We start from the raw sequence: 21,119 nt of genomic DNA, 5'->3' as shown, positions 1-21,119 counted from the left end.
AATTGTTTTTAAATAATTGTAGTTCAAGTTTTGAGAGAACTGAACAATGGAAGTTTCAGTGAGGTTTTATTTTTAAGGTTGGTTATAATTTATTACTGTAAACGTCAAATTTTCTTTGGAGAGAATATTTTTTAGGTTAATGGAATTTTAAATGATTGGTGTCAAAGTTCTTGTTATTGTTGTTATTATTTTTATTAAAATAATTATTATAAAATCTGTATTTATAAATAGTTTTAAATTGCCTATTAATTAATTTACATTATGTACTAGATGTTATAATAGACGAAGAGAAAATTTGCTTAAGAATTTGTGGTAAATTAGCTAAATCTGTACATACAAAAGCTCTTCCTGCTGGCAATTGTTCAGAGATCCTAAAAATTAAACATAAAATAAACTTTTAATGACAATTAATTTTAACTTACATCTGAGCTTGATTCCCAAGACTTCCAATAAAAATCATATACGAACTAACTTTTTCATGCGAAGTTAATGCAGCTCCAAGTTTAGCGGGTGAAATTCCGTACCTTTGAAGGTTAGCATCCGAAAAAATAACAGTAATTGCTTCATCGCAATCATCTTCCATTGCCAAATCAGCAATAGCTGTTTGAGTTGCCTCAACCGTGTGATCACCAGACCAGCAAAATTGGGCGTGAGCAATCATTACTCTCAACAAATCTAATCGTTCTTTATTATTTTTCGGTGGATTTTTTCGTTTAACAAAGTCAATTCGATCAGCATCACCAGAATGACCCAAAATATCATATTGTATTTTGTCTTCAAATCCTTCAAAAGCTTCCATTACCATCAAAACAGCTTCTAAGGTCCGATCCAAGCGACCATCAAAAGAATTAAACCTGTACATACTCGCTGAGACATCAACAACAATTCTAAAGAATTTTGGTTTTAATTGAGGCGCCCCTAATTCGGGGTTTTGTTCAGTTCTTCGTCTAAAAACATTTTTTTCGCCTAATAAACCATCAATTAATTTAATATCATCTAAATCCCCGGATGTTTGATGTCTTGTCCAATGTCTTTCTTTATTTTTAGCTTGTAAAGTGCCTAAGATAACCCTTAAACTTTGTACTTGTCTTGCTACAGCATGCGCAAATTGATTATAAAGACTTGCATCATATCCACTCATCCCAATTTCTTTTAATTTTTCTTGAAAAGCTTTTCTACCCATTTCTCGTGCAGCTTGTAAAACATGTTCGGGAACCGATGCTTTTTCTTCGTCAGAAAGTTGATGAACTGGGTGGCCTTTATCTAAACGATAAGGCCCCCCTTTTCCACCTAATCCAGCGGTATCTCGACCTCCAGTACCTCCAGCCCAGGTGTTTCCACCAACGTGCGGGTCATTTTTCGGATCTTCTTTACCGTGTTTAGGCGCTGAAGTATCTTTACCACTTTTTGAGTCAATTGTAACTTGTAAATACTCTTTAGCACGTTTTAAAGCTAAATATTCAGCTGTAAAAACATTTTTGTCCGTAAATCCGTGTTTGTGGAGGACTCCACCGACGGTTTCTACTACTTCGGGGCTGTAACGATCGAAATCGAATACGTTGAAGATTGCATCTTCGATATCAGTGTGAGGGAATTTCTAAATTATATAATAGTTATTTAAAATATTTAATTTAATTTTTATTTACCTGTAAATGCTTCACTATATTAACAACCTCCCTCGTAGAATATGGATAATTAACTAATCCTTGATCGGCCATATTTCTTAGTTCAGAAAACACTTTAACCAATCTTTGGATAGTCTCAAGAGGCACATTAGGGCCATATTGCTGTAACATATCAATCTCTGATTTTCTCGTTGGGTTATCTACAGCGTGACTACTAAATAGGTCGCCTAAAGCACCGAAAAAGTCGTTTCCTAAGAATGGAAATCCAGGTCTATTTGCTAAAACGATTATCCTAAAATCTGGATGTGTTACGATAAATTTCGATTTATCAATAATATTTGGTGGTAAAGAAGTAACAATTCTTCGGCCATCACTTAAAATCATCTGTCCAGATTCAACTAAAGTTTTTAAAATGCACGTTACATGAGTTGGGGCTTTATCAGCTTCATCTACGACGAGAACGTGACCGAATTTAACCGCTTTTACCAATGGTGAATCCTCATGGACTAATAAACCATCAATAACGCTTGGTTGGACAGTTAAAGTTTGAACTGTGGTGTCCCGATGTAATTGAATATATTCTCTTGGGCGATTTAAAAGTTCTAAAAATCGATCGACGATTTTATTTTTGCCAACACCTTGATTTCCAACCAATAATAAATGTTGTCCCAATTGAAAATCTTGTAACAAAGTTTCCATTAATTGAATATGTTGGGGGACATCATAAAACAAAATATTAGGTACTTTGGTTAAATTATCAGTTTGAAAAACAGGACTTGAAGTTTTTCCTATCGTCAAAACCTTATCAACAATTCCATATTTAACACTGACATCTTCGTCGGATTCGACTTTTCTAATTCCTAAATTATTTAATGTTCTTTCTAAGGCGTCTCGGGTTAAATTCGGTAAAAATTTCATCATAAACGTCGCTTCGATAGTTTCGTAAGCATCATCGGTTGAATATTTCTGCATCCTCGACGCGATTCTTAATAATTGCCTTGTAGATAAATGCCCTGATAAATTTCTTAAAGTTGGGTCTAGATGTTCACGTAAAACGTGAGCTAATTCGATTATTTGATGTAAAGGTTTCGAAATCGCTCCAAATTGAGTTGTTATTATGTGCATTTCTTCTAGTTTTGATAAAGGTTTCGCTTCGTGGAATGTAAATAAACTTAAAACTTCCGGTGACATCCAATTTCCACCCGTTTGAAAAATTGGGGGTTCTCCGATTGCGATTATTTTAAAATCGGGGTGAATCGGGTAAATTCCGTTAGATTGTAATTGATCCTCGGTTAATTTAAATTCGGTTTGAAGAAATTTATATTTCTCATAGTTAATTAGACGTTTACCATCGTGAAGTTGAATTTCGCGATCATGAACTAGTCTGTGTAAGACGGATAATGTGCTTGGATGAATTCGATGGATTCCATCTAAAACGGCGATTTTTCCTTCTAAAGCTGCTGTAATTAATGGCGAAAACCTCCAAATTGTATCCCCGTTATCCAAAGTGGTTCTTTGTTGAATTAAATCCCTCGATGTCATGTCTTGATATAAAACGATCAACTCCGTTTCTTTTCCTAACATATCCGCTAGTTGATTAATCAATAAACTTTTTCCACAACCTCGAGGGCCAACGATACAAAAATCACCCACCATAAAAGACTGCATCATTTCATGAATCAATAAATTTTGATTTTCAGTTTCAATGTAATTCCCATTTTTCGATTTTTTTATTTCTTTCGGTTTGAATAAACCCCCCAATTTTTCAGCGATGTTTTGTAACGATATTTTCGGTTTCGTTTCAACCCCAACTTTTAACATCACCAAAAGATCTTCAACCGATTTGATTCCATCTTTTAATAAGGTGCGATACGGATAAAGTCGATAAAAAACGTTATAAACTGATAATTCCGGGTTTCTTTCCAACATTTTCGCGGCAATTGGAAGGTTATCCACGGGGAAATCGGGTAAACCTAAATTAGATGCTTCTTTGGTCATTAAAACGAATGCCGCATCGAGGAGGTTAGTTAGTTTTTCTTTTGGTACGTTGGGAGCGATCGTTTGTAATTCTCCAAGCCATTCCTGTAAGAAAAAAAAAGTTTAAATTAAGAGTTTTTAAACATTTTCTTTGTGTGAATTTTACAATTGTGTGGAATGGTGTTAATAAATCATAGAGAACATAGAGGTGAATGTTTATTGTGGCAACCTCGAGGAATTTATAGTTGGAAACTTCCGGCCAGGGCCGGATTATAAAAGAATGATATAAATGGTTTATTTTAAATTGAATGCTAAATGCTGTATCTTTTCCTTTTAATCCACTCCTGCTTCCAATTACAAGTTCAAACCTGTGATTATTGCAATTGCTTTGGAAAATATTGAACACAATAACTTCCCTTTTGATTTAATTTACTTATCGTGTACAAAAGTAGGTCAAAGGTGTAAAAGCCAAAATTTTACAGGAAAGCCACTTTTAGCGACCATAAATTCCCTTGCGTGTCACAACAAAGAAGAAATTTCAACGTCACCGAGAAAGACGATTAATAACTGTAATACAACCCGAATGGTTTCTGAAAAATTAAACTTTTAAAGCTAATTGTTAAGTTTTATTTTAAAATCATCACTCTCTAGTCTAGACGGAACCGATTTGTTATCGTTTATTTAGAAAAGGGGGCGCTTATACAATTCAATTAATCTCTTTTCGATTTCCTTTAGATGTTTTTTTCTTTTTCTGATCAAAAATAACGAGGGTCTGCCGCGATCCAAATTGAATGTAGGTAGTGAGATAGGCACGCCACAACTCCACTGTGCGGGAGGTGCTTAAATTTCCCCCCAACCCCCTTTTTTTCGGTTGGCGTATTTATCACCGGTAAACATGCGAACCAAGAAATGTTCGGGTTTTAATGGTGCAATTACAACGATTGTTGTTGATTCATACGATTAATTGAACGATGTACCAGGAAAATTAATTCAGTTTATTATTGAGGTAGGTAGTTGATAATTGGGAATTGTTTTGGAACATGAAATAAAGAAATTTTTACTTTAATACATTGATCTAAAATTAATTTGACTTTGCAAAATTTTAATAACACCTAAAATACAACTTCTAAAAAACATAAACATAAAACTTTAAAACTAGGTCGCTTTCAGTGCGATTTTGCCGCATTGTTTAGATATCTTGATGCCATTCCAAGAGATAATTCTTGACACGAATCGTTTTGATCTGCGCAAAGGTGCCGTTTCGTACCACCGGGTGGAAGGTGGAACTGTATAAAGGTTTTATTTCCGGCCCGATACCACAGAAGGTAGGGTCGTTTATCCGAATAAGTTGCGTGTCACCAAGAAATTGGAAACGCATTGACATCGAGTACAAAAAAGAAACAGAAAATGTGTTATGGAAAATCGTTGGGAAAGTAGTTCGAGGCCGTTATTCGTAAAAACGATTTGGAACAAAGATCATCATCATGTCATTTTGAATAGAGGGGATCCCTTAGAAGTTTTGGAGGTTCCAAAAAGTATTAACAAGAAAATTGTTGGGAGTGTTAAAAAGAGTAGTGCAAGAAGTGTAAGTATGGAAAGTGAAAATGAGAATTTACACGTTTCAAAAATAAAATTTTTGGTGGCTAATGAACATTTTCAACCGGAAAAACGACCCGAAACGCCTCGCTTGGACTCCAATAAAGTGTATACGATCACCGTCCAACCGAAAATGTCGCTAAAATTTAAAAATATAACCGAAGAAATGATCAAAACTAAAAAGAAAAACGCAAAGAAAACAATCCCAATAAATGAAATCGAACCGAATCCAAACATAATTACATCAACAAACATTTTATCACCGTATAAGAATTCCAACATTAATTTCTACCAACAAAGTTTAAGCGATAGAGTTATAATGTGGATGAATATGACTCACACAATAGATACGTTTCAAAATAATGAAAGGAAACGAGCTGTAACCGCACCCGCTTGCCAAAATCAATCCAAACCACCTGTTTTTATTACGGATAGGAGAAAATTGAAATTGAACAGCGCCCAAAGACAATACCGATTTCAAAAAATTGATGATTCCGATAGTGAAGATCAATTTATTGAAAAAAATCGCGGAAAAGGGAGTAATAATTCAATTAAAAATAACGAAAAGAAAAAATGTCTCAGCGCCAAAAGACAATTACATATTTTTATGCCGAATATTCCTACTAAATCGGAATCCGGTATTAGTAGTAATATAAGTTCTTTGTTGATGTCGAAATAATAATTGTGAATAAAATAATAAATGAATGAAATCGATGTAAGGAGTTCTTTTAAAGTGAACGACCTAAAATTGCCCAAATAAGAAATAATCGCGTGATAAAGAAAAATGTAGGTAATTTCTTATTTTAATGGAATATTGAGGAACTAAAATCAATAACAAAATGAAAAATAAATTAAATAAGTAAGTCTGAGACGCACGAAACCCCGAAATTTTCTAGTTCTAGGTTTAATGTTAGTGTTAGCTTTTATTTTAGTTGTTATTCAGCATTAGATTGATGTATATTTTGATTGAACTAAAACTAGACTAGAATGTTTCTAGTTCTAGGTCTAGTGTTAGTTCTAATGTTAGTGTTAGTTATATTTTTATCAATTATGTTTGTATTTAAACATAATTTTTAAAATAACCATCTTTTTTATTTAAAAATTTATTTAATAGAATTTTTATTATTAGATTAATTCGCATATGACGATATTTCACATCTCCTTTTATTTAATCTGTCACCGTAATATTCTCTTCTCTATCAATACTTTTATCTTATCTAAATAATAATATATTGTAGTTGATGAGCGTTAAATACATGCTGAATCACTGCAGAAGTTCAAAGTTGATTACAACATTAAAATTTGTGGTTGTCATAATTTATATTTCATTTTATATGATTCTCATAAAGAAATTTTAAAAAAATTATTAAAAATAACTTACCTGATATGTATCACTGGTGACATCTCTTGCTTGAAATCGGGATCTTAATGGTGGATCCAAAGGATTTCCGCGATATCTAAAGAATTAAATCATCAAAAACAGTATTTTAAAACGAAAATTAAAAATTACTTTGGAATTGGTAATCCTAAAGCTATAACTCTAAAATTTTCATCAACTTTAACTAATTTCCAAGAATCCAATTGATCTTTAGTGTAACCTTTCAATAATTGTTCATATCTATGAGATGGTATCAATAACCTTCCATCTTCTAAATGCATCTCGCGATTTTCTAATAAATTATTTAAAACTGGTAAAACATTTCTTTCAGCTTTTTCAATTCCCTCTAAAATTAAAATTCGTCCAGTAACTGCAGCTCTAACAGCGCTCTAATTAATTAAATAAAATTAATGTTTCAAAAATAAATGTTATAATATCACATTACTTGATCAAAATACTTTGCAGAACCTCCAACTATTTCTCTTCGTTGCTTTATATCCGCTTCAGTGGTATCTCGACTTAAAGCAATATATTCATGTTCTCTGTTAGTCATTTCTAAGTATTGCATAGCTAACTGCCTTCTTCTCGGCCCTGGAGGACCAATTAAAAAGATATCTTGCCCCAAATTGTCTTTTTGCATCATCCATCGTAAATGATGTAAGGTGCTTTGGCTTAAATTATCCTTGACTACAAACAATACATAAATATCGAAAAATCAATTCAATTTATACTCTTTCTTACAATAATTTCTCGGGATATATTCGGGATGATTTTCTTTTTTAATTTCTTTGGTTACTCCGCCTATCGTTACAGAATCACTTGCTAAGTAAGCTCTAACATATCCTGGATTGACACCATTACTGTGATGATGTAAAATGCGAAAAAGGACGTTTAGACGTCTATTAGCAGTACTCGTTGATAACATGGCAAAAAGAAAAACGGACTGAGCTATTTTTGATAAATGTACTTTTATTTAAATAGTTTCGAACAAGTTTGGTTACAAAGGTTATATTTACGTCAAAAACAATACGGCGTTGTTTAGATTACTCTTTAAACGTATATGTTAATATAGTTGCATTTTAAACTTGAGAATTGTTTATTAATAAATTCTAAACTATTTAGTATAATTTTAGTAATTATATAAAATGTTAAAATTTTATTTAATAATTAAATTAAAATGTTTTTAAAATTTTAATTTTTAATATTTCCCATCCTGATTTAGATGTCATCTGTCAATGTCAATATAGTTTGTAAATATCAAAAATGTCGCAAATCAGCACACGAGAGAAGCTTTTATATATAATCGACGATATTGAACTAATTTCGAAGTAAGTAACTCTCTTTTCCTCACTTTTATTCGTATTTCATTCATTTTTTCACAGAGAATTAATAGAAAATGCAATCGCACCAAAACAACTAAAATTAAGCGGACCTGAGTATTCCCAATTAACCGATTTGTTAGTTTCGAAAGACAAAGAATTAAAAGATACCTTAAAATTAGCTTCAGAGCAAGCTCAAATCGATAAAAAAATGGATATTTTAAAAGCGGAGGTTGATCGACAAGACCAAGACATCAACCAATTGCAAAAGCAATTAAAAGAAGCCGAACAAATTCTTTCGACTGCTATTTACCAAGCTAATCAAAAATTACAAAGTATTAATCGAGCAAATAAACGCCCCGTTCCGTCGGAAGAACTTATTAAATTTGCGCATCGTATCAGTGCATCAAATGCTGTTTGCGCCCCTTTAACATGGCAACAAGGTGATCCAAGAAGACCTTATCCAACAGATATTGAGATGAGATTAGGGTTTTTGGGCCGATTTAGTGACTCAAATAATGGTCAATTATTGCAACAACCTAATCTAAGTGATATGCATCGACAGGGACAACCTGGTGAAATTCCGGCGTCTAATCAAAATCAATTTGCTTGGCATCCTTCTGGAGAGATACACATGAGTGTAGGGCAAGGAAGTGTTTCAATGGAAACTAGAAATCATAAGCAAGAAAATGAGGATGTTGAGGTTATGTCTACAGATTCTAGTAGCAGCTCTTCAAGTGATTCTCAATAGAAACTTTTTTGAATAAAATAAAAATCTCAAAAGATAAAAAGATTAATTTTAATAAACTTATTATAATCATTAAATTTTTTTAGTAATTTTTAGGTTATGTCTTAAAATAAGTATAGTTTTAGAGATTAAAAATTGTAATCATCTTTATTTAATACAAAATATTGATATTAAAACGTCTCTTTATATTAACGTTGAGTACTTTTTGCAATTTGCTCCTTCAGTACCAAGATACTGTTTCGTTGCTCCGGGGGTAACAACCCAATTTGTTCATCAGAAAGTTGTAAAACTTGCATGATTAGAGCTGCTTTTTCTTGATCTGAAGCACCCGATGGTCCGATATTGGGTGAAATTGCAGCTACACCTCTAAAAGCTTGCTGTTGAGCCTGAACAGGAGCTGGTACAGGTTGTGGACGTACACTTGGAGTTGCAGTTGGGGTTTGAACAGGAGCTAAAAATTAATTTTAATTTTTTTTTAATCTATATTGTATTTATTACCTGTATTTTTTTGTCTTGGATCACCCCTTGTAGGTAATCTAGTTTCTGGAGGATAATTAGTTCTCGGATCTCTTGCATAAGTGTCTCCAACTGGCGGCAATGGATTTGGTAATTGTGTAGAAATCGTTCTCATGTCCTGATCACCCATGTTGCGATTCATCCTTGGATCTGGCCCTCGAGGATCTAAAGAACGTAAATCCACATCTTGATTTGAAAAAACTGGTTGGCTTCCAGACAAAGTTGTGGCCGGAGTGAATTCTGAACGATTTATTGTTGAATTTGTATTTTGAGGGGTGCCAAAATTAGTATTAATCGGCACTGGTCCAATTACAGGTTTATCAGAAGGTATTAAAGGTGTTGGTTGAGCGGTTTGGGGATGTAACATACTCTAAATTAATTAAATTTAAAATATTAATTGAGAATTAAAAGTTGGGTTAAAAAATATTTACACAAGCAGTTTGGGGATCTAATATTCTCATCACCACTTGAGCTTGAAGTAAAGCATAAGTTAATTGGGGATTTTGTAACAACATGGTTCGAGCTTCAGTTGGGTTGTTCTAAAAAAATTATATTACAAAAATAAATTTTAAAAAATAATCAATAATTTACTTGAATACAAAATTTCATTTGCTTCATTAATTCAAACATTTGTTCGGGTGGTAAAGAAGCAACAGCTTTACTAATAGCCTCCGGTGCTTTATCAGCTTGAATTGGTTCCCCATAAGGATTTTCAACTGGTGGTTGATTCAATAAATTTTGCATTTCCATTCTTGATTTTTCCGTACATGCATTATCAACTCGAAGATTTCGCCCTCCTATCTCATAACCATTCAAGTTACGCATTGCGCTCAGTGCAGTCTCTTGGTCTCTGTATTCGCAAAAACCGTAACCTTTTGGTTTACCAGTTTCCCGATCAAAAACCAACCTTAAATTTTTTTAGGTTATATTTAATAAAAATAAAATGAGTTAATAAAAATTTACTTAAATGATAAAACTTGTCCAACTTCCCCAAATATATCTTTAAGTTTCTCTTCGGTGGCTTCATAAGGAATGTTTCCCACTAAAAACATTAAAAAATAGATAAACAAAAAAGAGTGAGGTTATGTTTGTATTTTGGTACCAAAGACGGATCGCATGGATTTATCCATGATATTTGCGTCTAGACTGTCCATTGTTTTGGTTTTTGATTGAAAACAATTAATATATTCAAAATAGTGGGCTTTTTAAGAAATTTTCACGTAATAATCAACGGAATCAAAATTATAACGTTTCTATGACACTAAATGTCAAACGACAATTGTTACAGTGACATCTATTGAGTTTCACTTCATTTTAATGTTTTTTTAGGAAAAATTATAAAATATTTATAAATTTAAGATGAAAAAATTAAATAAAATACGTTTTAAATAAAATTGAGATCTTTTAATTAATTATGCTTAATTTGTTATTTAAAACAGCGGTTTTTATTTACAGCAAACTTCATTCGTATACTTCACATAACCTTAAAAGTTTAAAAAAATAAATTTTAAATCGAAAATGTGTTATTATATTAAACAGTTAGAAGAGAGAATTGTTTCGTGCGAAATCGATTTATTATCATGGAGCGAACGAATGGATTTGGTAGCTTTTTCAAACATAAAAGGTTACACTAAAATTCTTGTTTATATTAAATTAAATCAAAAAATTTACAGGAGAAGTTGCTTTGCATCGCTTAAATTGGACAAGGGTTTGGTGTTTAGCCCCTCCGAAAGACGGGGAGTTAGTTAAAGCGTTGTCTTGGAATCCCGATGGGAAATTAATTGCTATTTCTTATAATTCAGGTTGGTTTTAAGGTTATGTTGATGAGATTTTGAATAACTTTCTTTTTTATAGGTTTAATCATATTAATTAGTATAGAAACCAAAAATATTGTTAATAAATTAGAAGTTCTCGGTGGAATAAATTGCATGGAATGGGGTAGTGAAAAATCTGGGAATAACAATGTAAAAATTACATCAAAAGACAACGATCAGAGTGGTTTTATGAAATATTATGTAAAATTTCGTTTATTATTGATAAATTAAGTCTTATTTATTTTCTTTTAAGGATAACTCATCTACGTTTTTATCCGATCCAGAACCTCTTGCAAGCTCAACTTCATTTGGATCAAATTCTTCGGAAGTTGAAACCATTTACACAATTTTAAACAAGCAATCTCAATTAAACATGTTAATAATTGGAACAAATGATGGTTGCGTTTACATCAGCATTTTTGGTTGCTTTCCTTTAATTAAATATGATCTGCGAGAACAGCTTGGTTTTCCATGTTCAGTTATCAACATTCATATTTCAGATGATTTAAATTTGTTATATGCAACGATAATTAATGAATTTGATGTTGTTCAAATCATCATAATTGAATTAGGGATTTTTAAATCGCATTCAAATGAAACTTTCTCTGTTTGTTGTAAATACGAGCACATAAATTCGATTGTAAATTATCTAGAAAATGCTATAATTGCAATAAAAGAAACTTGCGAAACTATTTTGTTAGAAATGGATTCAAAGTTGTCAAATTACGCGTCAAAAGTACCTCCGGGGACTTTATCCACTGACTTTTTGGATGTTTTGGTTTTTGGGGCTGTCTCTGATTTAATGCATCAATTCTTATTGGAGGATTTAACAAAAAAAGGGCTTGAAAAATTTACTCAAACGATCGAAATGAGTTATGCTAACATACAAAAATTGTTATTAAAAAATGTTACGAAAGTTGCTCAAAATATTACGTATCATTTATCGGAATTAAGGGGGATGGCTCGGTTTAAAGATCGATATGAAATCTTGGGATTAAACGAAGATAAAATTACATTTGCGATTTTAAAAAACGGTGAATTTTTAACGAAAAGTGCCGAAATGCAATTAGTTATTAATTCTTCTATGGCTAATCATAAAATATTTTTTCAATGGTTATACACGGTTATAATGCATGTTACCGATGAACCAATTCCAAGTGAAATGTCGAAAATGTCCCTTGATGATTTAGCACAAATTAGTGAGTTCGTTTTAAATTTCGATAATATTAATGGAGGAAACAATAGCTCAAATAGTACGAAAACTGGGTTTATTATGGAAAGAATCGGACAATATCTCGAAGATTCCGACTTAAAAGTACCCTCTGGGATTGAATCAAACGAATGGAATCGATTTTTAGATGAAAATGAATGCCTTCGCGGTTTAGACACCGTCTTAAATCATTCAAAAACTAATTCTTTAATACAACAATATAATTTATTAAAAGAATCAATTAATGAATGTTTTGATGATTTAAAATATTCCATTGTAAAAAGGTTTGTTATCAAAAAAATAGTCGAGATTAATGCAGAGATTAACAAGGATAACTTAAAAAATTTTAAAATCACCTCTGTTTCAAATGGTTTTGACCGAGTTTCGTTGGCTTATCTCCCAAAAAACTCCTCAAATCAAGGATTTCATTTCTTAGAATTAATCAACACATACAAAAATAACGAGATAGTCGAAATTAATGAATTTAACATTTACATTTCATCTTTAATGAATCACGAAATTATTAATCTTCAATTTTACACCTCCAATTTATTATCGTTGCTTCTCCAAGAATCGAATCAAAATCGAACAGGAGTTATCACCCAAATATCCACATCGATAATCCGAGAAAAATTAAATCAATCTTCTTTGAATAAAGAGATTTTTTGGAGGAATTTGGAAACAAATCCAACATTAAAAGCTACCGAGGGAATGATTGCAGCGGATTTTGCCGTTTCTGGATCTAGAAAAGTCTCGATTGTGTTGTCTGATAATCGACGGAAGGTGAGAATTTATGAAATGGAAGCGGATGAAGATGATGAGGAAGAAGCTGAAATTACTGCGAGTTCGATTAAAGAGAGTGATATTAGTATGCAGGAGGAAGAAAATAGTGATTAATTTAGTAAAGAAATTATCTGTCATGTTATTTGATATAATTTAATAAGTCTAATTACTTAAATTAATTTAACAATACTTCATACTTTAATTACTAAGAAACTCTTGTATTACTAATGGACTTATCTTGTTATTAAAACCTGAATTATTTGTTCTGAGATAAGATTATTGCGATAGCATAAAAAACTTGTGTAGGACATAAACAATTCAGTTAGAAACCATTCAAGGTAGTTTCAACATCATTTTTAAATAAAATGGGTGACGGTAAGATACACACTTAACAACACAGTTACACAATTAACATAATCATTCAACAAAAACAAATTTATTCTAACACAGATCCAGATGCTAGAAGGTTTCCGCCCTACCCATCATATTATCCACCAGGAATGCCACATCCACCCCCTCATTTAGGTCCTCCGGGTTCTCACCCTTCGTTTTATCCCCCAACATATTTCCCGCCACCTCCTCCACCTAAAGAAGTTGAAATTGAATATGTTCCCGAACCGGAACCTGAACCTGCTCCTATTGAGTTAATGCCAGAACCGGCTCCTACTCATACTTATGGATATGGAGGTGAGAATGAAGCTTATCTAGTTAAAAATTATGTTTAGCTTTTAGTAAGTTATTATATCAATATTTTGTTTGTTACGTTTTGTTATTTAAAGCAGGAGAGAAGAATTAGATTAAATGATTTTCATAACAAGATATGCTTTTTAGATAACAATTTTTTAGATTACAAAAGGATTAATTATGAGTATTAGACAGCTTTGTGGCGATTAATTTTCGATATAATTATCACTTAAGTTCTATAAATAAAGTATTTATCGACTTATTTTTAAAAACTTTCCATATTTCCTTCATTTTTAATAACATTTTTAATACTTCTTTAACAACATAGAGAAAAATTACACAAATTTATTTATTCATTCCTTTTCATTTCTTTATTTAGGTTATTATTGGGTTGATTGTGATGTTTCTCGAGGGGTTTATCCTGCGGCTATAATGGGAGGTGTGGATAGTGATGGTACTCAAATTTATGTGGGGAGAGCTTATCATGGAGGAGATTGGATCCCCGCCAAAGTAATTCCAGAAAAAAACATCGCTTACGTTGCTTATGGTGGTAAAGAAGTTCCAGTTCATCATTATCAAGTAAAAAAATCGTTATAAAAGCTTTCCAATTCTAATAATTTTTTTATTTAGTTACTTTGCGAACAAAGATTTGAATGGGTACCATGCAGCGGTGGAGATATTCCACCGAATGCGGTTATTGGTGGAAGAACCTCCGATGGTGAACATCTTTATATAGGAAGAGTGGAACATGAAGGCTCTAATACTATAGGAAAAGTTCATCCCAGTCATAATTCGCTTTATATTCCATATGACGGGGAAGAAGTTGCTTATTCAGATTACGAAATTCTTATTTTACGATAAATGAATAATATACACTGAAAATAAAAGGACATTATAAAGTTGTAGAGTGTTGAAAATAAATGTTAAAAATTAAAGTTAAAATTTTAATGTATTTTTAATTCCTGAATAAAATATTATGTACTTTAAGAGCTTCTAATTCTATAAATTAATGATTTTCAACTTAATTATTTAAACAAAATTTAAAAATGTTACCTAAAATAGATTAATACAAATTAAACAGTGCCATCTAGTTACATACGTTTAATTTACTTCTAAAATAATAAAAACTAATTTCATTTTAAATATTAATTTTTATTGACTCTAACTGTCTTTATTCTTTATTTTCTTGTAAACAATTAGGTGAGTAAACAATTCCAAGAAAGGAAATCATCATCACGTAAATACGTGCTCGTTTCAAATTTGGTGACCGGCAGTGGGTTGGCACGCATGCGCGTTGACAGTTTCCGCGTCATCGAAAGCGAGACAGGTCTGGACGTGTCGAGAAATACCCTCCTTATAGGCATCGAAACGAAGCCCTAACGTTTAGTTAAGATACACTTCGTTAGTTCAAGTATTCAAAGTGTAAACGTTCTAGTCATAATTTGCGTTGTGTTTTAGCTAAAGAAAGTGTATCAAGATTTTTAGCGAAAATGAATGTGTTGCCAAGAACATCAGGTAAGTTAAAAACGTGGTTAGTTTTTATTATTAATTTAATAATCTCGATTAATAATTATAATTTGAGGTTGGGTTAATATTTTTATGTAAAAAAAAGGTTTTATTGTAATGCCAAGCTTAGTTAATTAATTTAATAAAAGATGGCATCACTCGTTTTATTTTCAATTCGAGATTATTTATAATTTATCAAATTTTTATCATGTTATAAATAAAAATTTATTTTAAATTTGTCGATCAAATATTAATGCAAATAAAATTATAATTTAATAAATTAAATGATCTAATAAATAAGTGTTTGTGGATTTCGTTGAAAGATGGCGCTATTTTTTTAAAAATTTATATAATATTAAGTTTAAATTAAAATAGTTATTATTTTTGATACTTTTAGCTACCATGGAAGCTTGGAACAGGAAACGTTCATACGAAGATGATTTGCTGTTGGACCTCCCATCTCCTAAACGGCCCAAGTACTATCATGTACGATTGGAAAGTGAATGCAGTTCGATAACTTCCGAGGGTGAAGAGAGTATCCATACAATTCAAGACCAAGAAACAGGTAAATTAGCGACCATTTCAGCTTTGTTTGTTAATATTTTGATTACTTTTTGTGATAATAACAAAATGATAACAACATAACCTAAAAGAGTAAACATAACCTCAATTTTTTTAAATCACTTTTTAATTTAAAAATTTACTTATTTAATTATAAATTTAATGTAATTAATAAATTATTTACTATATTTTATTTAAAAATCAGTAAAATTAACGTTTAATACGAAAATGCTGGTTAACTTTGTTTGTGACGTCACAAAACGTGACGTCACATCGAAATTTTAAAGTGATTTTTCGGTATGTTCTACACTTTTTTAATATTTTCAACGTGTTTTTTGGGTAATTTTCGTCGGTTTTTATTCGAAATTGTAATAAATTTTTTTTTAATTAATTAGATTTGGCGAGAGATCCCTCGGATACAGATACAAAGTCAGAGGATAGTGATTACGAATTGATCGAATACGAGGTGGCGAGTTTGGAGGAGAGTGATGGCCCTTTAGAGGGTTACTTATCAACATCAAGTGGCTCAGAAGTACGCTAGGGTTGATCTAGATTACAAGAGAAACACAAAAATACGTTATTGCTTGGTTATTCAGGATATTTTGCCGGGACTTCATCTGGACATTGAGGATGTTGTAGCGGCCGTCCTAGGTGATACATCGCTGGACGCTTGGGGTTACGATACAGGTCATAGCTCAACGGATGAAATGGACGATTCAAAACCAGGGAGACAGGCGGAGTTTAAGCAGTGCGCCGAATGCAAGGGAGAAAACGATGTACCCCAATTTAGGCTGTGTACCAGCTGTTTTCAGGTTAGAATTGAATTCGAGATTAAAAAGAATTAATTTTTTTTAATTAAAACGAAGGAAGGATTCCTTTTTGATATTAAATTGTTAAAGATTAAATTTCGGGTTGGTTTCATTACTCGTGGATGTTACAAAGAATTGTGAAATTATAGAACGAACACGAACGGACCTGTTTCGATGATGGTGGATGATTCACTCCGATGATAATGTTTTTGTAACAAGAGAAACGAGTAATGTAATCAATAAACGAAGGAGAATGTTTTAATTAATCCTCGATTAACATTGCACGCAGTTAATTGGAGGGTTTTAAAACTAAAGTGTGCTGCGTAAAAAATAATTTAAGTGTCCGGTGGTGTGTTTGAGATGAACTGTCTCTTTATTATACGAGTTTTTTTACTAGACTGGCAATAGTGATTTTAAAAATTAAATTAAATTATTTATTCTTTGCTGTAATGGCAATTAAACGAAATCTTTTAAACCAAAATATTTATTAATGATAGACTCATTTTTATTAATTTATACAAAGGTGAGAAGATTGTTTAATTTTTATTTATTTATTTATTACAAAGTGGTTCAGGTAATACACTTTTTATTTATTTATTTTTTTATGATAATTAATTCTTTATTATTATTTTTTTATGGATATAGGTAAGATTTTTCTTTTTATTTTTATCAAATTTATTTTTTATTTGATTTAATCTTACGTTTTTTATTTTAAATGAACTATTGCACACGCCAGTTCATTTTTCACAGTGTTTGTGGTCCCCAAATTTCAATTGAAACTCATCGTCAAAGTTTCAAATCGTGGTACAGCGTCAATTTGTACAGAACGGAAGGGGGCCCATGGTGTGAATGTTACGAGATTAAAAAAAAAATTTTTTAGCCACACAGAGTATATGTTTTGTTTTCGCTTTTTCAGCACTACAAGTGCAGGGGATGCAACCTCATCAAGGACAATCTCTACTTTTTATTGTGTAGCTCCTGCTACCAGGTTTGTGATAATCAATATTATTAATCGGTGTGAAAACAGCTGGCCATTTCAGCAAGGTCCCCAAAAATCTGATAGTTACTAAATATACTAAAACATCACACTTTTATTCACCTCTATATGAAAGAAATTCGCCCCAAAAATCCGATAGTTGCTAAATATTCTCTAAAAAAGCTTCCGAGGCAGGAGAGAGAAACATAACCTCAATTCAATTGACAGTTAATTTTTAGTTGTTCATAATTCTCTTAAAACTGTTAATATCCTTTCTAAACCATCCAAAAAGGGAAATTCAGCGTCAGTTACATCTAATTTATTACATTTCGGAAGATTTTGAACGTATTTGATTTTGAAAATTGAATTTAAAATTTGTAAAATTCAAACTTCTTGTGTGGTTGGAGAATATTGAAACATCCAATGGACAGCTGAAATAGAAGAATATATGCATCAAATACGAAGTTTCATCCAGATTAGTCAAGAATTAACGAAGATGTGAATAAAATAAGTTTTGGAGTAGTTCTAAAGAAATCCGCTAGATGGCGTTTTCGAATCCAGTTGCTAAATATACTGTAATAAAGTTTCCGATGCAGATTTTTACCTAACATAACCTCAATTCAATTGACAGTTAATTTTTAGTTGTTCATAATTCTCTTAAAACTGTTAATATCGTTTCTAAACCATCAAAAATGGGAAGATCAGTGTCAGTTACATCTAATTTATTACATTTCGGAAGATTTTGAACGTATTTGATTTTGAAATTGAATTTAAAATTTGTAAAATTCAAACTTCTTTTGTGGTTGGAGAATATTGAAACATCCAATGGACAGCTGAAATAGAAGAATATATGCATCAAATACGAAGTTTCATTCAGATTAGTCAAGAATTAACGAAGATGTGAATAAAATAAGTTTTGGAGTAGTTCTAAAGAAATCCGCTAGATGGCGTTTTCGAATCCAGTTGCTAAATATACTGTAATAAAGTTTTCGATGCAGATTTTTACCTAACATAACCTCAATTCAATTGACAGTTAATTTTTAGTTGTTCATAATTCTCTTAAAACTGTTAATATCGTTTCTAAACCATCCAAAACGGGAAGATCAGTGTCAGTTACATGTAATTTATTACATTTCGGAAGATTTTGCACGTATTTGACTTTGAAAATGAATTTAAACACTTTATATGTGAGTAGAATACTATACTTAGTCCATGTAAATTGATTCCATAAATTTATTTTTTTTAAATAAATTTTTGAATAAAGTTTAAACGTCAATGTGACACAAATTCAATGTTACCAACTGTAACTACTCGAAAGTTTCTAGTGTTAATTCTAGTTTTAGTTCTAATCTTAGTTTAATTGTAACCAACTTCACAACAATTTGTCAAAATTAAATGTCAATTTATGAAACGTCATTTTGTTTTACGAAAATTAATTAATTTATGCTTAAATCATGCGAAAACAGCAATTTCTTAACGTTTAACGTTAACCTTTTGAGGTCAGAATAAGTAAATCTGACCACGCTTTTCGATAGATGGGATGTTTTAGTATATTTAGCAACTATCAGATTTTTGGAGACTGCCGCAGTTAACACGGAACGAGTTTTTAATATGAGGGTAGACAGCTTTTACGAAATCGGAGTAAGACAATTTATTTACGCTAATTTTTCAATTGTATTTATTGCTATTTTTCAAATTGATTAACCTTTGGAATCAAACTTCACTGTATACCGGGTGACCTCGCTGAAATGGCGTGCTGTTTTTACACTGGTAAATTATTATGTTTTCACATTTTGAAATCAAGACTCATTTAACCATATCAAATTAAGAATAAAAACAAAACATAACTCAGTGTGCGCTATAAAATAAAATAAAAAAATTATCGCCGATTAATCGAGTAAAAAGGGATTATCGATCCCTTCGAAGAACCCACTAAATTTTTAACAAAAAATAATACGCAGGTTCGAAAAAAATTTTATCCACCCCGTCCCAGACGTTTTCGAAAACAGCGGAGTCCCGATTTGAACGCAACTTCAGGTTCGGCGCCTTCCTCTTCGTCTTCGGCTGTTAATATAGAAAAATTAAAATCTTGTTTGGATGGAATCTCGCAAGAAGGCAGTCTTCCGTCTTCTCAAGATTCGGGATTAGGAGGTAGTCAGGAGATATTCGAACTCCAATTGGATAAAATAGTCGTGCCGGAAGCGGCAATTGAAGATACGAAAAAGAGGAGAAGAAGTCAAGATGAAAATCTTGAAAAATCATCGAAAATTCAGAAGCAAAACGATGAGGCGTCGACGGAAAAGGAATTATGTACCGTTTGTATGCAAAGTCCGAGAAACGGAGCTGTTATTCACGGAAATACTGCACATGTTTGTTGTTGTTATAAATGCGCTATTAAGTGTTGGAAATTACATAAAAAATGTCCTGTTTGTAATAGAAACATAAAAAGTGTGGTGAAAGTATTTAATGTTTAAGAATTTTTTTTTGGTGTGGTTAAAAAAGAAATATTTAAACCAATTCATGAATTTCATGAGAAAAAATTGGTTGAATTATTTCTTTTTTGGGTATAATTGTCATAATAAGTTTATAATGTACTATATTGGCCCTAAATGGAGTGCTTATTTATTTTTGTGTTATAGTTAAGATTACAAAAAAAAATATATTTAAGTATGTAGTTGGTTTAAATTGAAATAATAAAGATAGTAAGCGTTTTAAATGTTAGTCAAGTTTCATGCAAGCATTTGAAACATTTTTCATCAATTATATTATTATTAACAACCAAAGAACAAATTATTTTTGCTTATTATTCTTATTAAGGGGAGCAAAAATAAATGTATTGAAATTGTAAAAATTGCTTGCCAAGATATCATCAAAGTGGGAATAGAAATCTAATTTATTTAGATAAGAATTTAGATTTAAGTTAAGACTGAAAAAGAATAAAGTACAAGCAATGTAAATACTTGAACCGCGTGTAACTTTGTTAAAAAGTTTTCAACACAATGTTCTTTTTCATAATAAATTGAAAGTGAGTAAATTTTTGTATCCGTTCCATGAAGCTTTTCTTCTAATTTATTTTAGATCGAATAAGCTGTTTACTGTTTTTTTTTGCATTTTCTTGAGATTGTAACATTTAACAATTTGAAACTGTTTTTTTTTGTGCAATTTATTATCATATGCAGTTAATTAAAACTACTAAAAAAGCAAAACTTTTTTTTCTATTAACCATTAATAAACACACCTTTTTTGTTGTAATTTGCATGAATATTTGATAATTACAATTAAGTCATAACAACCAATACGTAATATCTGTACTATTCTAAAGAATAAAGATGCGCTGAAAAAAAAGGATGTATCTAAAGGAGTTACAAGTCAAAGGCCTCAAGTGTTAGAAGAAGTGGAGAAATTTCAAAATTACAAAACACTTTCAACCTAACGAACTCGTTGTGTGTCTCCAAAAAGTACAAAGCTCCAAACCACTCATAACCAAACCCTTACTTAATTCAAGTCCAAATGTGACATCAATGAGAATGATATGGTGAAGCTGTTTCAGGATCACAGCCAAGAACTTACTCCACAACAATTTATGCAATTGCAAATTGATCAGGTGAAAGCTGTGT

The 21,119-nt window shown here is 31.4% G+C and overlaps 6 protein-coding genes across 8 annotated transcripts; 4 read left to right on the top strand and 2 right to left on the bottom strand.

The window, feature by feature from the left end:
• Window positions 1-167: 167 nt before the first annotated feature.
• LOC111428547 (von Willebrand factor A domain-containing protein c12.2) lies at window positions 168-7,594 on the bottom strand. Its single transcript, XM_023064114.2, has 7 exons — window positions 7,318-7,594; window positions 7,022-7,263; window positions 6,709-6,965; window positions 6,580-6,655; window positions 1,647-3,707; window positions 423-1,597; window positions 168-371 (listed from the first exon to the last, which is right to left on the bottom strand). Exons 1-7 carry the CDS (start codon window positions 7,499-7,501, stop codon window positions 260-262), a joined length of 4,107 nt encoding a protein of 1,368 aa, XP_022919882.1. The 5' UTR covers window positions 7,502-7,594; the 3' UTR covers window positions 168-259.
• A 198-nt stretch (window positions 7,595-7,792) lies between these two features.
• Window positions 7,793-8,835, top strand: LOC111428550 (mediator complex subunit 4). Its single transcript, XM_023064117.2, has 2 exons — window positions 7,793-7,904; window positions 7,959-8,835. Exons 1-2 carry the CDS (start codon window positions 7,840-7,842, stop codon window positions 8,644-8,646), a joined length of 753 nt encoding a protein of 250 aa, XP_022919885.1. The 5' UTR covers window positions 7,793-7,839; the 3' UTR covers window positions 8,647-8,835.
• On the bottom strand, window positions 8,772-10,448 carry LOC111428549 (cleavage stimulation factor subunit 2 CstF64). Its single transcript, XM_023064116.2, has 6 exons — window positions 10,262-10,448; window positions 10,123-10,201; window positions 9,751-10,066; window positions 9,591-9,698; window positions 9,142-9,529; window positions 8,772-9,094 (listed from the first exon to the last, which is right to left on the bottom strand). The coding sequence occupies exons 1-6, from the start codon at window positions 10,311-10,313 to the stop codon at window positions 8,832-8,834; spliced, it is 1,206 nt and encodes a 401-aa protein (XP_022919884.2). The 5' UTR covers window positions 10,314-10,448; the 3' UTR covers window positions 8,772-8,831.
• A 117-nt stretch (window positions 10,449-10,565) lies between these two features.
• On the top strand, window positions 10,566-13,232 carry LOC111428548 (anaphase-promoting complex subunit 4). Its single transcript, XM_023064115.2, has 4 exons — window positions 10,566-10,783; window positions 10,833-10,961; window positions 11,014-11,174; window positions 11,227-13,232. The coding sequence occupies exons 1-4, from the start codon at window positions 10,678-10,680 to the stop codon at window positions 13,078-13,080; spliced, it is 2,250 nt and encodes a 749-aa protein (XP_022919883.1). The 5' UTR covers window positions 10,566-10,677; the 3' UTR covers window positions 13,081-13,232.
• Window positions 13,233-13,243: 11 nt separating this feature from the next.
• LOC111428551 (uncharacterized) lies at window positions 13,244-14,637 on the top strand. Its single transcript, XM_023064118.2, has 4 exons — window positions 13,244-13,341; window positions 13,417-13,653; window positions 14,030-14,229; window positions 14,281-14,637. Exons 1-4 carry the CDS (start codon window positions 13,332-13,334, stop codon window positions 14,509-14,511), a joined length of 678 nt encoding a protein of 225 aa, XP_022919886.1. The 5' UTR covers window positions 13,244-13,331; the 3' UTR covers window positions 14,512-14,637.
• Window positions 14,638-14,925: 288 nt separating this feature from the next.
• Window positions 14,926-20,708, top strand: LOC111428384 (E3 ubiquitin-protein ligase Mdm2-like). Of its 3 annotated transcripts, XM_023063877.2 has the most exons (7): window positions 14,926-15,051; window positions 15,109-15,165; window positions 15,554-15,721; window positions 16,113-16,249; window positions 16,314-16,529; window positions 17,443-17,514; window positions 19,464-20,708. In XM_023063877.2, the coding sequence occupies exons 2-7, from the start codon at window positions 15,141-15,143 to the stop codon at window positions 19,974-19,976; spliced, it is 1,131 nt and encodes a 376-aa protein (XP_022919645.1). In that variant the 5' UTR covers window positions 14,926-15,051; window positions 15,109-15,140; the 3' UTR covers window positions 19,977-20,708. The 3 variants fall into 3 exon arrangements, with proteins under 3 accessions (XP_022919645.1, XP_071055247.1, XP_022919646.1); XM_071199146.1 differs by having other exon boundaries at window positions 14,952-15,165; XM_023063878.2 differs by lacking the exon at window positions 17,443-17,514 and having other exon boundaries at window positions 14,952-15,165.
• The last annotated feature ends 411 nt before the right edge of the window (window positions 20,709-21,119 follow it).

Source organism: Onthophagus taurus, chromosome 10 (assembly GCF_036711975.1).
Source record: "Onthophagus taurus isolate NC chromosome 10, IU_Otau_3.0, whole genome shotgun sequence".
Classification (NCBI taxonomy): domain Eukaryota; kingdom Metazoa; phylum Arthropoda; class Insecta; order Coleoptera; family Scarabaeidae; genus Onthophagus; species Onthophagus taurus.
The sequence above is the reverse complement of the archived record's forward strand: the minus strand, read 5'-3'. Positions and strand labels throughout refer to the sequence as shown.

Bases quoted from the DNA above. Each gene is read 5' to 3' on its own strand.
- LOC111428551 (XM_023064118.2), top strand. The intron at 13,654-14,029 runs GTGAGAATGAAG...TTCTTTATTTAG, and splicing joins TCATACTTATGGATATGGAG to GTTATTATTGGGTTGATTGT. The intron at 14,230-14,280 runs GTAAAAAAATCG...TTTTTTATTTAG, and splicing joins TTCCAGTTCATCATTATCAA to TTACTTTGCGAACAAAGATT.
- LOC111428547 (XM_023064114.2), bottom strand. From the start codon at position 7,501: ATGTTATCAACGAGTACTGCTAATAGACGTCTAAACGTCCTTTTTCGC. The intron at 7,264-7,317 runs GTAAGAAAGAGT...TATTGTTTGTAG, and splicing joins ATATATCCCGAGAAATTATT to TCAAGGATAATTTAAGCCAA. The intron at 6,966-7,021 runs GTAATGTGATAT...TTAATTAATTAG, and splicing joins CTGCAAAGTATTTTGATCAA to AGCGCTGTTAGAGCTGCAGT.
- LOC111428550 (XM_023064117.2), top strand. From the start codon at position 7,840: ATGTCGCAAATCAGCACACGAGAGAAGCTTTTATATATAATCGACGAT. The intron at 7,905-7,958 runs GTAAGTAACTCT...ATTTTTTCACAG, and splicing joins GATATTGAACTAATTTCGAA to AGAATTAATAGAAAATGCAA.
- LOC111428549 (XM_023064116.2), bottom strand. From the start codon at position 10,313: ATGGACAGTCTAGACGCAAATATCATGGATAAATCCATGCGATCCGTC. The intron at 9,699-9,750 runs GTAAATTATTGA...TAATTTTTTTAG, and splicing joins AAATGAAATTTTGTATTCAA to AACAACCCAACTGAAGCTCG. The intron at 9,530-9,590 runs GTAAATATTTTT...TAATTAATTTAG, and splicing joins TAGATCCCCAAACTGCTTGT to AGTATGTTACATCCCCAAAC.
- LOC111428384 (XM_023063877.2), top strand. From the start codon at position 15,141: ATGAATGTGTTGCCAAGAACATCAG. The intron at 15,166-15,553 runs GTAAGTTAAAAA...TGATACTTTTAG, and splicing joins TGTGTTGCCAAGAACATCAG to CTACCATGGAAGCTTGGAAC. The intron at 16,530-17,442 runs GTTAGAATTGAA...TCGCTTTTTCAG, and splicing joins TGTGTACCAGCTGTTTTCAG to CACTACAAGTGCAGGGGATG.
- LOC111428548 (XM_023064115.2), top strand. From the start codon at position 10,678: ATGTGTTATTATATTAAACAGTTAGAAGAGAGAATTGTTTCGTGCGAA. The intron at 10,962-11,013 runs GTTGGTTTTAAG...TCTTTTTTATAG, and splicing joins TGCTATTTCTTATAATTCAG to GTTTAATCATATTAATTAGT. The intron at 11,175-11,226 runs GTAAAATTTCGT...TTTTCTTTTAAG, and splicing joins GTGGTTTTATGAAATATTAT to GATAACTCATCTACGTTTTT.